The sequence below is a fragment of the Eublepharis macularius genome, chromosome 3 (genome assembly GCF_028583425.1).
Source record: "Eublepharis macularius isolate TG4126 chromosome 3, MPM_Emac_v1.0, whole genome shotgun sequence".
NCBI lineage: Eukaryota > Metazoa > Chordata > Lepidosauria > Squamata > Eublepharidae > Eublepharis > Eublepharis macularius.
This window is the reverse complement of record NC_072792.1, coordinates 138082901-138095067: the sequence shown is the minus strand read 5'-3', so window position 1 is coordinate 138095067 and position 12167 is coordinate 138082901. Positions and strand designations below refer to the sequence as shown.

At 39.5% G+C, this 12167-nt stretch overlaps 1 protein-coding gene across 2 annotated transcripts in view; it reads left to right on the top strand.

Annotated features, from left to right (window-relative positions):
• ALCAM (activated leukocyte cell adhesion molecule) overlaps nt 1-12167 on the top strand; it is a 248981-nt gene that overhangs the window by 213815 nt on the left and 22999 nt on the right. For both annotated transcript variants that reach the window (XM_054974224.1, XM_054974225.1), the window contains exons 9-14: nt 1802-1914; nt 6830-6965; nt 7310-7443; nt 7925-8057; nt 10220-10258; nt 11978-12095. In XM_054974224.1, the coding sequence (XP_054830199.1) occupies nt 1802-1914; nt 6830-6965; nt 7310-7443; nt 7925-8057; nt 10220-10258; nt 11978-12095 (673 nt within the window). The remainder of the gene's footprint in view (nt 1-1801; nt 1915-6829; nt 6966-7309; nt 7444-7924; nt 8058-10219; nt 10259-11977; nt 12096-12167) is intronic.

The following is a 12167-nucleotide window of genomic DNA, read 5'->3' as shown; positions in this document are numbered from 1 at the left end:
GAAGCAGTGCTCCCTCAAGTCAATTCCTGCCACCGTCAGTATCTGCCCCTGGGACTTGTTGATCGTCCTAGCAAAGCAGACCTTGAGGGGTAACTGCAGTCTCTTGAACTCAAAGAGGTTATCTGATGGTATGAATGGTATGAACACCGACTCCCCCCACCCCCCCGAGCATTACTGGTGAACAATGTGACCTCAATGATGATCCTGTGGAGGGCTTTCACTCATAGTCTGGTGCCATTGCAGAGTTTGGGTGGGCTGAGGTTCTGGAGCAGCATCACTGGAGCCCCCACTTTGAGGAGAAGCTTATGGGCTGGGAAGCCAGGAGGGTTGAGCACGTTGAGGAACTCCACAGGGTAGTTGATCACATCATCCATTTGCACCATTGAGTCCACAAATCTGTACTCCATTTCTGCCCCTTCAAGGGAGTTGTGTTTCATTAATGATGGCAGCCTTGTCATTCGTGAGTGTCAGAATGACATGCTTGCAGAACCAGTCCATGGACTTCTCTATGATAGTGATGATATCAAGGTATATCATGGCTGTTAGGTCTGCTAGTGTTGTCACTACTGTTCCCAAGCCTTCAGGGATGGTCACCTTTCCCTTGGACTCAGGATACTCTCCATCCCCTTCTTTTGGTAGGAGTTCAGAGAATTCCCCAGTGGACACCTCGCCTCTCAAGTGGACCCTCATGTTCTTTCTTAGGGAGAGTTTCCTGATGAGGAGCCACAGATATGATGCCTTGACACACATGGTAACCTCATCAGCTCAAGTTCCCTTTGGGACTCTTGGCAGAGTATGCCAGAAGTCTCCAGCCAGCAGCACAGTGACTCCCCCATCACTCTCTTGTTGCCCCTGACATCTTTGAGGGTTATGCTCAGTGCCTCAAAATACCACTTGTGCACCATAGTGCTCACATCCCAAACAATGAGCTTACAGTTCCACAGCAACTAAGCCATATTGCTTTGTTTTGAGATGCTGAACAGGGGTGTTTCTGCATGAATAAGGTTAAGAGGCAGCTTGAAGGTAGCGAAGAATCATATGCCATGCCTGAGTGAGCCTTGACCTTCCCTGGAAGTGAGCGCCTCTCATCTTCCATGATTGCTTTGCTCATAGAGAGACTCTGCCACTCTGTGCACCTCGGAGTGATCTTGCTGGTACTTGGCCACTGCTGCTCAGTACACTGCAGGAAAAGGATGTGCATATTTCTTTGCCACATCTCTTAGTTGCTTCCTCCTTTTAGCGTCAGTGTGTCTTGCACAATGTCTGCCACAAGGCTTCTTGGCGGCAGTAAGAGGTGATGGCTGTGAGAGGTGTGAGGTGGAGTTGGACTGAGGGAGGGGTGGTGTGGTGGGCACTTCGTCAGGTTCATGTGAGAGGTTCACATTGAAATGGTCCCTAGAAAGGTCATGCACCATCTCCCCATGAACATTTAAAAACTCAGTTGCCATACTGACTTTTATAAAATCCCTATTCAGGAGTCTTGTACTGTTTTTCTTCAACTGTCTGCAGTTTCCTTGACCTGATTTTTACCTCAGAGCTGATTTGTGATTTGTGAAATGATTCAGCAATAAAAATGTTTCACTTTTTGCTTTCTAGTAATGGCAATAGATAGTCAGATGTTTTGCTGCCTTCTTTTAAAGATTGTGTTCTGTTCCATTGTATAAAGGAATTGACTAAGACTCTGAGAAAATACATCTTTAACTAGAATTAGTATTTTTGTTCTTTCTGTAAGCCTATTAAATAAAGATGCATGATTTGTTTGACAGTGCTGACTTGTTTCTACTTTCTTCCCACTCAACAGATTTGGATTTGTCCCTAACTCCCAGTGGAGAAGTTATTAAACAGATTGGAGAAGCATTACCTGTATCCTGTACAGTTTCTTCTAGTAGAAATGCTACTTTGTTTTGGCTAAAGGTAAGGATTGTTTAATCCAGCTGTTGTTAACTTGTTAACACATTTATATCTCTTGTCTGTTTATCCCTCATGGGTCTTCATACTTAAGAAGAATGAGTTGTTAAAGTATAAAACTAAATTTTGTTTCAACAATGAAGATGCATCACACTATTAAATGGTTCACAGAATGTAGGGACAGTTTTAAATCAATTTTTTTAAAAAAATCCTTGTTTTAGTGTACATGGGCAAAATACTTATTTTGTATGCATTTCATTAAATCAGAAACTTAATTAATACCTATGTCATGAGGCCAGCTCCTGCTGTCTCTCCACCAGGTTTTGAGAGGGCAGCTGTCCCGATGCCCTGGCTATTTACTTAGATGAAAATGATTTGGCACAGGCAAGGGGCTGCACTTATAGATAGGGTGCAGAAGGGTTTAGAAAGAATTAGGCATTTATGCTCTGGAAAGCTGTGGTTTGGATGGAACTCCTTCAGAGGAGGATCTGGAGGGGTGCAAGCAAACCAGCTGGAATCGAGAAGGCAAGAAGAATACCAGCATAGCCATTAAAAAAGGCTGTTATGGCAAACCAAGGGGCTAGCATTTCTCATCCTTTGATCAGGTATGATAAGCCATATCTGTATAGAAGTGACAGAGTTCGCCTTTCTGAGGAGGGATGTGACTTCTATTTGGCTGGTCTTCATTATGGCCTGCATGACATACTGGTCAGCAAGTGGGGCAAGTGGTGTTAAGCTAGGCTAACTCCCTTGTGTCGCAGGAATAGGGCAAGTCTTTGGTGATAGGAATTAAATAGACCTGGTTATAATACTGGTTAGGCCACAGCTAGTTTGTCAGGAATAGGGCAGGTTGCTCAGGAAAGGTAGGGTTAGTCGGAAAACACCCTGAGGCATCACGGTGATGGGATGTGTGTCCAGAACAGGCCATCACATGCCGTGCAGCTGGATGCATTGTAAAGAGCACCCAAGGTGCTTAGCCTTGCAGCCCATCAGGGATGGTGGATGAAGTTGGCACCTCTTGGTGCAGGAGGACTGTGCAGGCTATGATAAACAAGGCAGACGAAACCAGCAGCCAAATTTGGATCCAAGGTGGACTTGCCAGGTGGGCCCCCAAGGAGGATGCCTAGTGCAGCCTGCCCTCAAATAGTCAGCTTATAAGTGTTGACAGAGATCAGCAGTTTAAAGTTAAATGTTCAAATAAAGAAACAAACTAGCTGATCCATATAACCTGTATTTGTATATTTATTGCCTGTTGTCATAATTGAGGTGCTGGGACAATTAATTAATGGGTTCCAGAAAAACACTATTTTAAAAAAAGTGTTTTATTGAAAGATATGTTACTTACAGAACTATCCACTTTTGTTATGGTAACAAATATGATAATGCTGTCTCCCCACCAAAGCCTTAGTGTACATGCTTGCTGCCCAGCAAAAGCCTAGAACAAAGAATGTATAGAGGGTTGGGGAAAAGATGAGGAAGCAGGGGGAGAAAAGCCACATGAATTCTCACTTTGCTTTATACCCAGATACCAGAAGACAAAAGATATGTTTTTTTTTCCCAACTGTGAGGAACATACACATATAAAATTGGGCATATTCTTTACACTTCTTTTTACCAGTATTGCTTCCAAGTATTTTAAGGAGTCACATGCTTACATGTCACATGCTTAAAGAACTGGCCCTGGCACAATTATGTTGCCTCTGGCTGCACTAGAAGTGATGCCATCGACAGGAGTGCACAAAAGAGAAAGGCAACAGGGGTGAGTATCCCCTGCCCTCCCCGTAGTTGCTTAGGGGAACCTGGAAACCCTATTCCAGGCTTGCATCATCATGTAATACACCTAAGGAAGAAACTCCACCATTATTGTCCCAGCACATTGTGAATCAGGCTGAATATAACTGATGTTGCATAAAGACTGGTTTTATCTCTCTATAATAAAATACTCCATAGCCAAATCAGCATAACTAATTAATTTGAACTATCTTTAAAATTCCACATATAGCAAAATGTACTTTGAACAGGAAGTTGCAGATGTAAACAAGGATGATTAAAAGGTTGAATTTTGAAGATATCAATAGCTGTTATCAACATCCTGCCTTGACTTCCTACAGTCATAAAAATGTAAATCCATTAACCACTAAAAAATAGTTGACCTTTTTTGTCCCACACCTGGGTAAAAATAATTCAGTAAATATGGGGATGATTAAATGAATATTGATATTTTTCAACAATACTGTTAAAAATGTATAGATTTTTTAAAAAAATTACTCATTTTAATGAAAATGTGTACCTTTTATTGACACTGAAGTGCTCAGAGGAATACTTGGATTAGGGTTGCCAGCTCCAAGTTGGGAAATTCCTGGAGATCTGGGGGGTGAAAGCTGGAGAAACCTGGAGAAAGTGGGGTTTGGGGAGGGAAAGGACCTTGGCATGGCATAATTCCATAAAGTCCTCCCCCAAAAGTAGCCATTTTCTCCAGGTGAATTGATCTCTGTGGCCTGGAGACCAGTTGTAATTCCGGGAGACCTCTAGCTACTACCTGGAGGCTGGCAACCCTAACTTGGATATAAGGAGATTTCTCTATTTACTTCAGTAACACTCAGCTTCCCCAAATGCTGAATCCATACTGTAATGCTTTTATAAGTAATTACGTTTGTGTGTTTTATTTATGCTTACTAAAGTGGGTTTTTTTTAATTATTCCTGTGAGAAAACACAGGCCTCTGAGGAAAGAAAGGGGGGGGGCTAGATGGGTGAGTACAGTGTAATCTGATAGGATGGTGGCTGTACCCTAGGGAACTGCAGCTTTTAGTCAGTGTTGAGGGAAAGATGTTGCGTCACCTTTTGTATATCTTTTGTTTGTTGTTATGTGCCATCAAGTCGCTGCCGACCCATTGCAACCCTATGCATGAAAGTCCTCCAAAATGGCCTATCATTAACAGACTTGCTCAGATCTTGCAAAATGACATGGCTTCTTTTATTGAGTCCAGCCATCTTGTTTTAGGTCTTCCTCTTTTGCTATAACTTGCAACTTTTCCTAGCATTATTGACTTTTCCAGAGAGTCTTGTATATCTTAGGGGTTATTCTAGTTAAGTCAGGCAACCAATGTGAAGCCTGAACTGTTTGTGTGTGATTTTGAGAAATTCTAGTTGTCAGGCAAACTACTGTGCGTTCCCCTGAGAGAGAGTCTGTGTATATCTGAGAGATTAATTAGTTCAGGCAAGCTGTGCGGGAAGGCCTAAGTGAATCTATGTCTGTGTGCATTAGAGGAAAGTTTATTCTGTTCGTGCAGATCTGTGAGGAAAATTAGTCTGTGTGACTGGGTTTGTGACTATATAACTGTCTTTGAAATCACAACACTTAAGAACTATTCTGAAACCAATACACTTACCCATCACACTTATGCACTTAAAATAAGTTTTACTTTTTTAAAGGAAAAAAAATTGTTTGTTTTTACTTCAAACCCCCCCTCATGTTCTGACCATTATGTCAAATCATCTGTCATATATGTCTGTCTACATATCTGCCATGAGTATTTTCTGTGTTCTGTGCTGGATTGGATAATAATGATCCTCTGAGAGTACACCAAGTTGCCTATTGATAGCCTGCTTGGCTGGGAGTTGCTTATCTCGCAGGTGCCTATGGTGGCGTCTACTTTCATTTTCACAGCCGCCTGAGAGAGCATCCTTGAAGGCTGGCTGAGCCTGGGAACTGAAAATGACTTCATTTTTGCTTCTCTCCTCCAGTCCCTCTCCCCTTCTGTCTCAAAAGCCCTTCCTCCCCCTCCTGACCCCTTTGTGCCAGAATCTCAATCGTCCTTATCCCAAAGGCGGGAACTTTCCCTATAACTGACCCCTCCAAACTCCCATACATTACTTCTGCCAATGACCTTGTCTTTGCACTCCATATGCAAAAGCCTATGGAGGCAGCAAAACCCTTTTGAAGGAGTCAGGGAGGCAGCAATATAAAGGTCACACAAACACAGAAGAGAAGGTGTTCTTGAGGTAAAATCTTGGATAAAGTAGAAAATAGCTGAAGCTCTATGTGAGTGAAAATAAAGAGAGTGTTGGTTATGATCAGAGCCTTCTTGCGGTAGAAGTTTAAGGTTAAGTAAGGAGGAACTGAACTAAAGGTCCAAAGGCACATTTTTTAAAAAAGCTAAAAGGTATATCAAACTAAGCAAATCATTACACATACTTAACTCCAACAGTGTACAGGATTACTCTGAAGGGAAAAACTTATCTAACGAATAGTGAATCCCGCTATGCAGCTTTACTCCTTGGTCCTAAGAGCCTGTCAAAGAATTATGAAGAAAAATATCCTTATCCAGGCCGTGCCTTGCAGAACAAAGGGTTTGGTGCAGTGCGGGTACTAATTCAAGAGCTCTGAAGATATTTTGAATTACACTTTTGCAGTGAACTCAGATGGGTCATTGTCTGGATGTTGGGAGGGCTATTGTGCACTTATTATCCTCTTTAATTTCAGAAGCAGAAAGTGATGAAGGGCAAAATCCCATTAAAGCTGTGGAGGCCCTGGGGTGCTGGTGGAGGGAAAACTCCTCCCCCCATTTTTCCCTGTATCTGCACACCTGTAAACCAATGAGAAGAGAGGTTATTTCTGATTTTAGAAAGAAAGCTATCAAATGAGGCAAGTACTAAGAAGCACGTGTAGCTGAATGGTTTTCGTACAGAAGCAGAGGAACGTGGGAGGATGTGCAGACACACCTGTGTTTTGTGTAGATGGACAGACGAAATATAATAATAAATACTTTTTGCATTAGAATAACTAAAAAAGGAAAAAAATATGAAAAGGAAGTAGCTACAAAGCAATTGGTGGCACTGAAGTAACTTTATATGAAACCTATAGGCTATTCTGTTTAAAGTTATGAATGTGCTTAATTTTTACTTGCTACTTTTTATCAGGACAATACCAGAATGCGGTCAAGTCCATCTTTTTCAAATTTACAGTATAAGGATGCAGGAAATTATATCTGCGAGACTACCTTACAGGAGGTTGCAGGGTTAAAGAAGAGACAAACACTTACACTGATAGTAGAAGGTAATGGTAATAGATTATCATTTGATGTTACTGGCTGTAATTTCCATATTGTTTTCAAAAGAAGCCCACTTATGCTTGACAGTATATATATTTAGTAACATGGTAAAGACCTAAACATTTGACCAGGCTTCTAGGGAACTATTATAATTTACATAGTTCTCAATTTATCTATTGACTCTTCTTATTCTGAATATTTAAGTAAATTTCTCTTAAATAGTAGTTTCGCTCCTTTGTTGTTTTATACTTGTTAATTGTTTTGAGTCTTTAGTCATGAGGGAATAAATAGGATACAGTTTTAGACAATAAATACACAGTTTGCTACTTTGATAATTTTCCCCCCTTAGGAAAACCTCAGATCAAAATGTCAAAGAAAACCAGCACAGATGGAACCTTTAAAACAATATCTTGCCATGTGGAGGGTTATCCTAAGCCAGCAGTACTATGGACAGCTACAGGCACTGGAATCCTTACCAATAAAGCAAGTAATTTTCTCATTATGTTCTGAACAATAGCTTTCAATTGCAATTGGAAAACAATCAGCAAGATGTAGTATAAACTTTTTCCCCTTCTAAACAATGTTAGTTACTTTACTTACTACCTCTGATATAGCTGGGTTTTGCGCTGGTGTAGTAGTCACCTTCATTTATATATTTGAATAACTAATGGTAATCAACAAAGGATAGACTCTAGTAAAACATTGTGACAGAAAAATATATTTGCCTGAAGAATATTCTCCAAAGGATTTTTGCTGATTCTTTACAAGGGAGGGGGAATATTAAATTTATTTTAAGCAATGAAATCTAAACCTCAAGACTTGTAAAGGTGGTATTCACACAGTGTCCACACATGTACACAGAGCACAAACACACACACAGTGTATATATCTAATTTAGATCACTTTCTAAATAATTGAGGGATTTTTTGTTCTTTCAGTAACCTTGAGTAATTTTGTTTTCCAGACAGAAGAGACTAAATATGTCGATGGAAAGTTTTCCAGTAAAATCATAATTGCTCCTGAAGAAAACGTTACTCTAACATGTACTGCAGAAAATCCACTAGAAAGAACCGTAACGTCTTTGAATGTATCTGCTAGTAAGTATGTTTAAAAAACAATTAAAATAAGAAAAGTAACCATTTCATGTGTACATCTAGTTTCATGCAAAATGTCCCATCACTGTTTTCTCATGTGTAGCTCTGTACCAGAATGTTATTTTTACAGGTTGCTCAATTTTAGTCACGCAAACATGGGGAAGAAGTACGCATATACTTAGCAACTTAGTCCTCAGAACTGGGTTGCCATAGTAAATTCTGACACTTGTTCTTTTTTTCTGGAAGATGACCAAAATGTGAAATGAGTTTGGCTATGCTAACACACTTGTAGCTGATAAGTGCTCATGCCGAAGAATCCAAGGGAGTTTAACTGTCTTACAGTGCAATCCTAAATAAAGTTAGTGCTGTCGAAGCCTATTGAAGGCAATGAGTTTAAGATGCATATAATTCTGTTTTGGATTATACTGCTAGTCTCTTAATGCAAAGACTGCTGTATTCTCTTTTATCACTGTTACTTTTAAAACCTTGTAATTTGACAACTACCCATATCTTCTGGCCCTAGACCAAATTAGCATTTTAATTACAATCATTGATAGACACGTCTTTGTGTGGGTGAAGGAATAAAGCAGATTTTTTTGAGTGAAGGGAAAAAGCAGATTTTTCAGATCATGTTCTTAAGACATCCTTCCAAGTTTTGGGTATAGATCTTGTGCTGGTTAGTCGTTTTGAATAGCTGTTGGTGTTACATTACAGTATTTTCATCCTGGGAAGAAGAACTAAACAAGAGAGGGTCATCACCCTGGAAAGGTAACATCCAGTGAAGTCCAAATGTCACTCAAGAACTCTGCAAGAAGCAGAGTTTTCCTTGAAGAGTGAGAGCAGAAGGATTTTTTTATATATATATTTTAACAACCTAACAATATTTGAGATAATTTTAAGCTGGAGCACAAGGTTATAGTTAATTGAAGCCCCATTGGGTAGTTTCTGCATAAAGAGAACACTGTTTCCATGCTAAAGATGGAGTGGTTTATCTTTCCAGCTGTACTTTGTTATGGCTCCAGATGGTCCATGTAGCATTGAGAAATATCAGAATTTGTTTTTTGAAGACATACTTTATAGCCCTTACAGCTGAAGAACATATCCAAGATAAATAATTATGATGTCTCTTATTTGAGTCGTCAGTCCTCCCAAACCCCACTTTTCATGAAACTCCTGCAAATGCCTTTCCAATGTCAGATATCTCATATCCTGGCCACATATAATAGAGAATAAGGAGAGTCTTCTTGTTTGATTAGCTGTACTTTTGCTACTATTTTAAAAATAACTGGACTATCAAAAAATAGTTTAGGCAGATGAATAGAAGTTCTTCCTAATTACATTACAAAAAAAATCCATCAAGTACCTTTTTCACAAACAACTACATACTGTATGCCCACTGTAATAATAATGAATTGCAACAGGGAGAATTATCATAGTTTCCCAGGTATAAAATGTAGTGCTTTTATTATTCAGAAAACACAATACTCCTTCAACAAAAGTGTAACTTGGATGGAAGACGCGAGGACAAAACATTAAATGTACAATTTTGCACAATAAACAATTTGTTTACCAAAAACCATCCAAAGGATAACTCATCTTATTTTGGAAGTTGGGTTATGGAGCTTTATTTTTAATACTAAAGATAGTACCATTATATTATCCCACCTTCAAGCCCCTTCCTCCCGCTAAGGGTACAGTCTGTCCTATTGTGATTGCATCATGGATTACATAGACATTCATCATGAATTATGTGGTGCTCGTCTCAGCTTGTTTTATAGTCTCCAGCACATGCACTGATCAAAAAGTGTTTGGCTGAATTCACCCAAGGGTGCTAAAGTTTAATCAACTCTGCCTACAATAATAAAGTGATGAAATGTCAGCATACAGGAAGGGTAACACATAAATATTTCTTCTGACTAAGCATTTATAAGATTAAACTTGTCATTTTTGGAATAAAGCTCTTTCATATGATACATTATAGATCTAAAGTAAGGATTGCTGCCTAAAGAAATAAGATTAATCATTTTGTTGTAGGGCTGATGCTGCATTAAGTATAAACTCTTCTGTCCCAGCTGAAAAATAGATTTTTTTATTGTTAAATATCACAGGAGATTGAAACTTTTGAAGGTGACTTTCATACATCAGTGGCTTTTTTTCCTTTTCAGTAAATATTCCAGAATCTGATGAACCAGATGAAAGAAATAGTAAGTACCATAAAAATAGAACACACTTATTTGGCGCTATTAGTTCAAAAATATTTTCTTCCTTTTTCTAACCTACCATTCCCTTAGGATAGAGTTAGAAAAATTAAGTAATAAAATTGATCCTCAGGATAAGCTGAGCTACTACATCTTGAAAAATAAACTGTACTCCTGCAATACATTGCACAGGTAATAAAAAGTCACATTTATGAAAGAATGTCAGGTTCTCCCTCAAGATTATCTAGTAATTGTTCTCTAAATAAATATGTGAAGGTATAAGTCTGGGATCATTAAGTAATTTATTCTAGTTGCAGATGTTTTATGCCTCCACCTAGTTCTGGAATAAAGAATGTATGTTTTCAAATGGAGAAGCTATGTTAAGTTGGAGACCATGCCTCTGTAAGATGAAATCAAGATCAGATGTAACATGTAAGATTTATGACAGATAAGGTTCAAACCAGGACCAACAATGGGAAAACAGCAATATGAAACAAGATTTACCTATTAACAAGAAAATTTAGTACAAAATCTGTGTGAAAACATCTAAAGAGCAAGTAATGTTGGCAAATCAGAACTGAGTGGCTTAATATTGAGTGATTAATAGAAATATCTGCTATTGAAGCACGAATGCTTCCTTGTACGGCTATCCTACAGACATCATTTGTAGACAGGAATAGAATGACATCCTACTGAAATATCTATTATAGCTGTAGAACAAATGGCTTAAGGTGATAATACTCAGTGGCTTGAAAGCCACACCTGTAGCTCTTTGATATGTCACCTGTTGCAGTTCTGAGTATTCTCCAATATTGCAACAGCCCTATGTTTCAGGAAAGTGGGCAAGGACATTGCCTGGTGGGGCTTGTAGTTGGCAGTCAGTTCAGACCTTAAAAAAGCAGCTGCTGTAGGAACTGGCGAACATGTACTCTGCAATCCTTAGACCAGCGATAGAAATAAAGGAACCATTCTCTGTTCTTTTCTGTAGCCTTATCTCAACACCTGGACAGCTGCCAGGAGGAGATCAAGCTGACTACAGAGAAAAGAAAGTAAAACGTCACCATAGCAGCAACTCAGGAAAAGAGCAAGCTGGCCAAAGTGGAATGGTTTTAAATCTCTCCATGGCCTTGTTGCTCTTCTCTGAGAGCTTGGTGGTCACTCTCTCTCCTGAGCTGCTATGCCTCATGCTGGGAAAGGAAGTAAAGGGTACATAGGCTTCTTGCAAAGTGAGACTTCCCAGTGCTACTGGATGGCTTAGAGCAGACTCCTGCAGGAGGAAGTCTGAGTGCCCTTTACTTCCCTTGCTGTTTTCTTGCTTTGTCCATGGCAAGAGGCAAAGTAGCCTTGGCCATCTCACTGTCACTTGAGCTGTGAGTCTCATACCAGAAAAAGAGCAGAGGAAATAAAGGTGTTCAAGCCTCCCACTGTGGGAGCCTGCTCAGCCAGCCAGCCAGCAGCACTAACTTGGAGATTTCCTTCAGAACGCTCATGATTCGACCCAAGCAGGTTCCTCCACAAACTGTGGAGTAAGTACCACTGGATTAAGGATTGTAGCCAATTAAATCATAATCAATACCATTCATTGTGAGTGCTTTCACAGTACTCTTCTTGATCAGCTTCATAGTTTAGAAATAGTTTGGGAAATGTATGATCTGTGGACAGTTCTCCATACTTCGTTTGATCAAGTCACTCTGTTGTTTTCTTCCTTTTTTTGTTTTGTTTTAGATGATAATAGGGAAAATGTTAATGACCAGGCAAAACTAATAGTGGGAATCGTGGTTGGTCTTCTTCTAGCAGCTCTGGTTGCTGGTGTTGCTTACTGGCTATACATGAAGAAATCAAAGTAAGACTTCACTGATAAACTTGTTAATGTTTTATACTCACCCAGTTTATATAGCATTCTGAAAATCTAGGT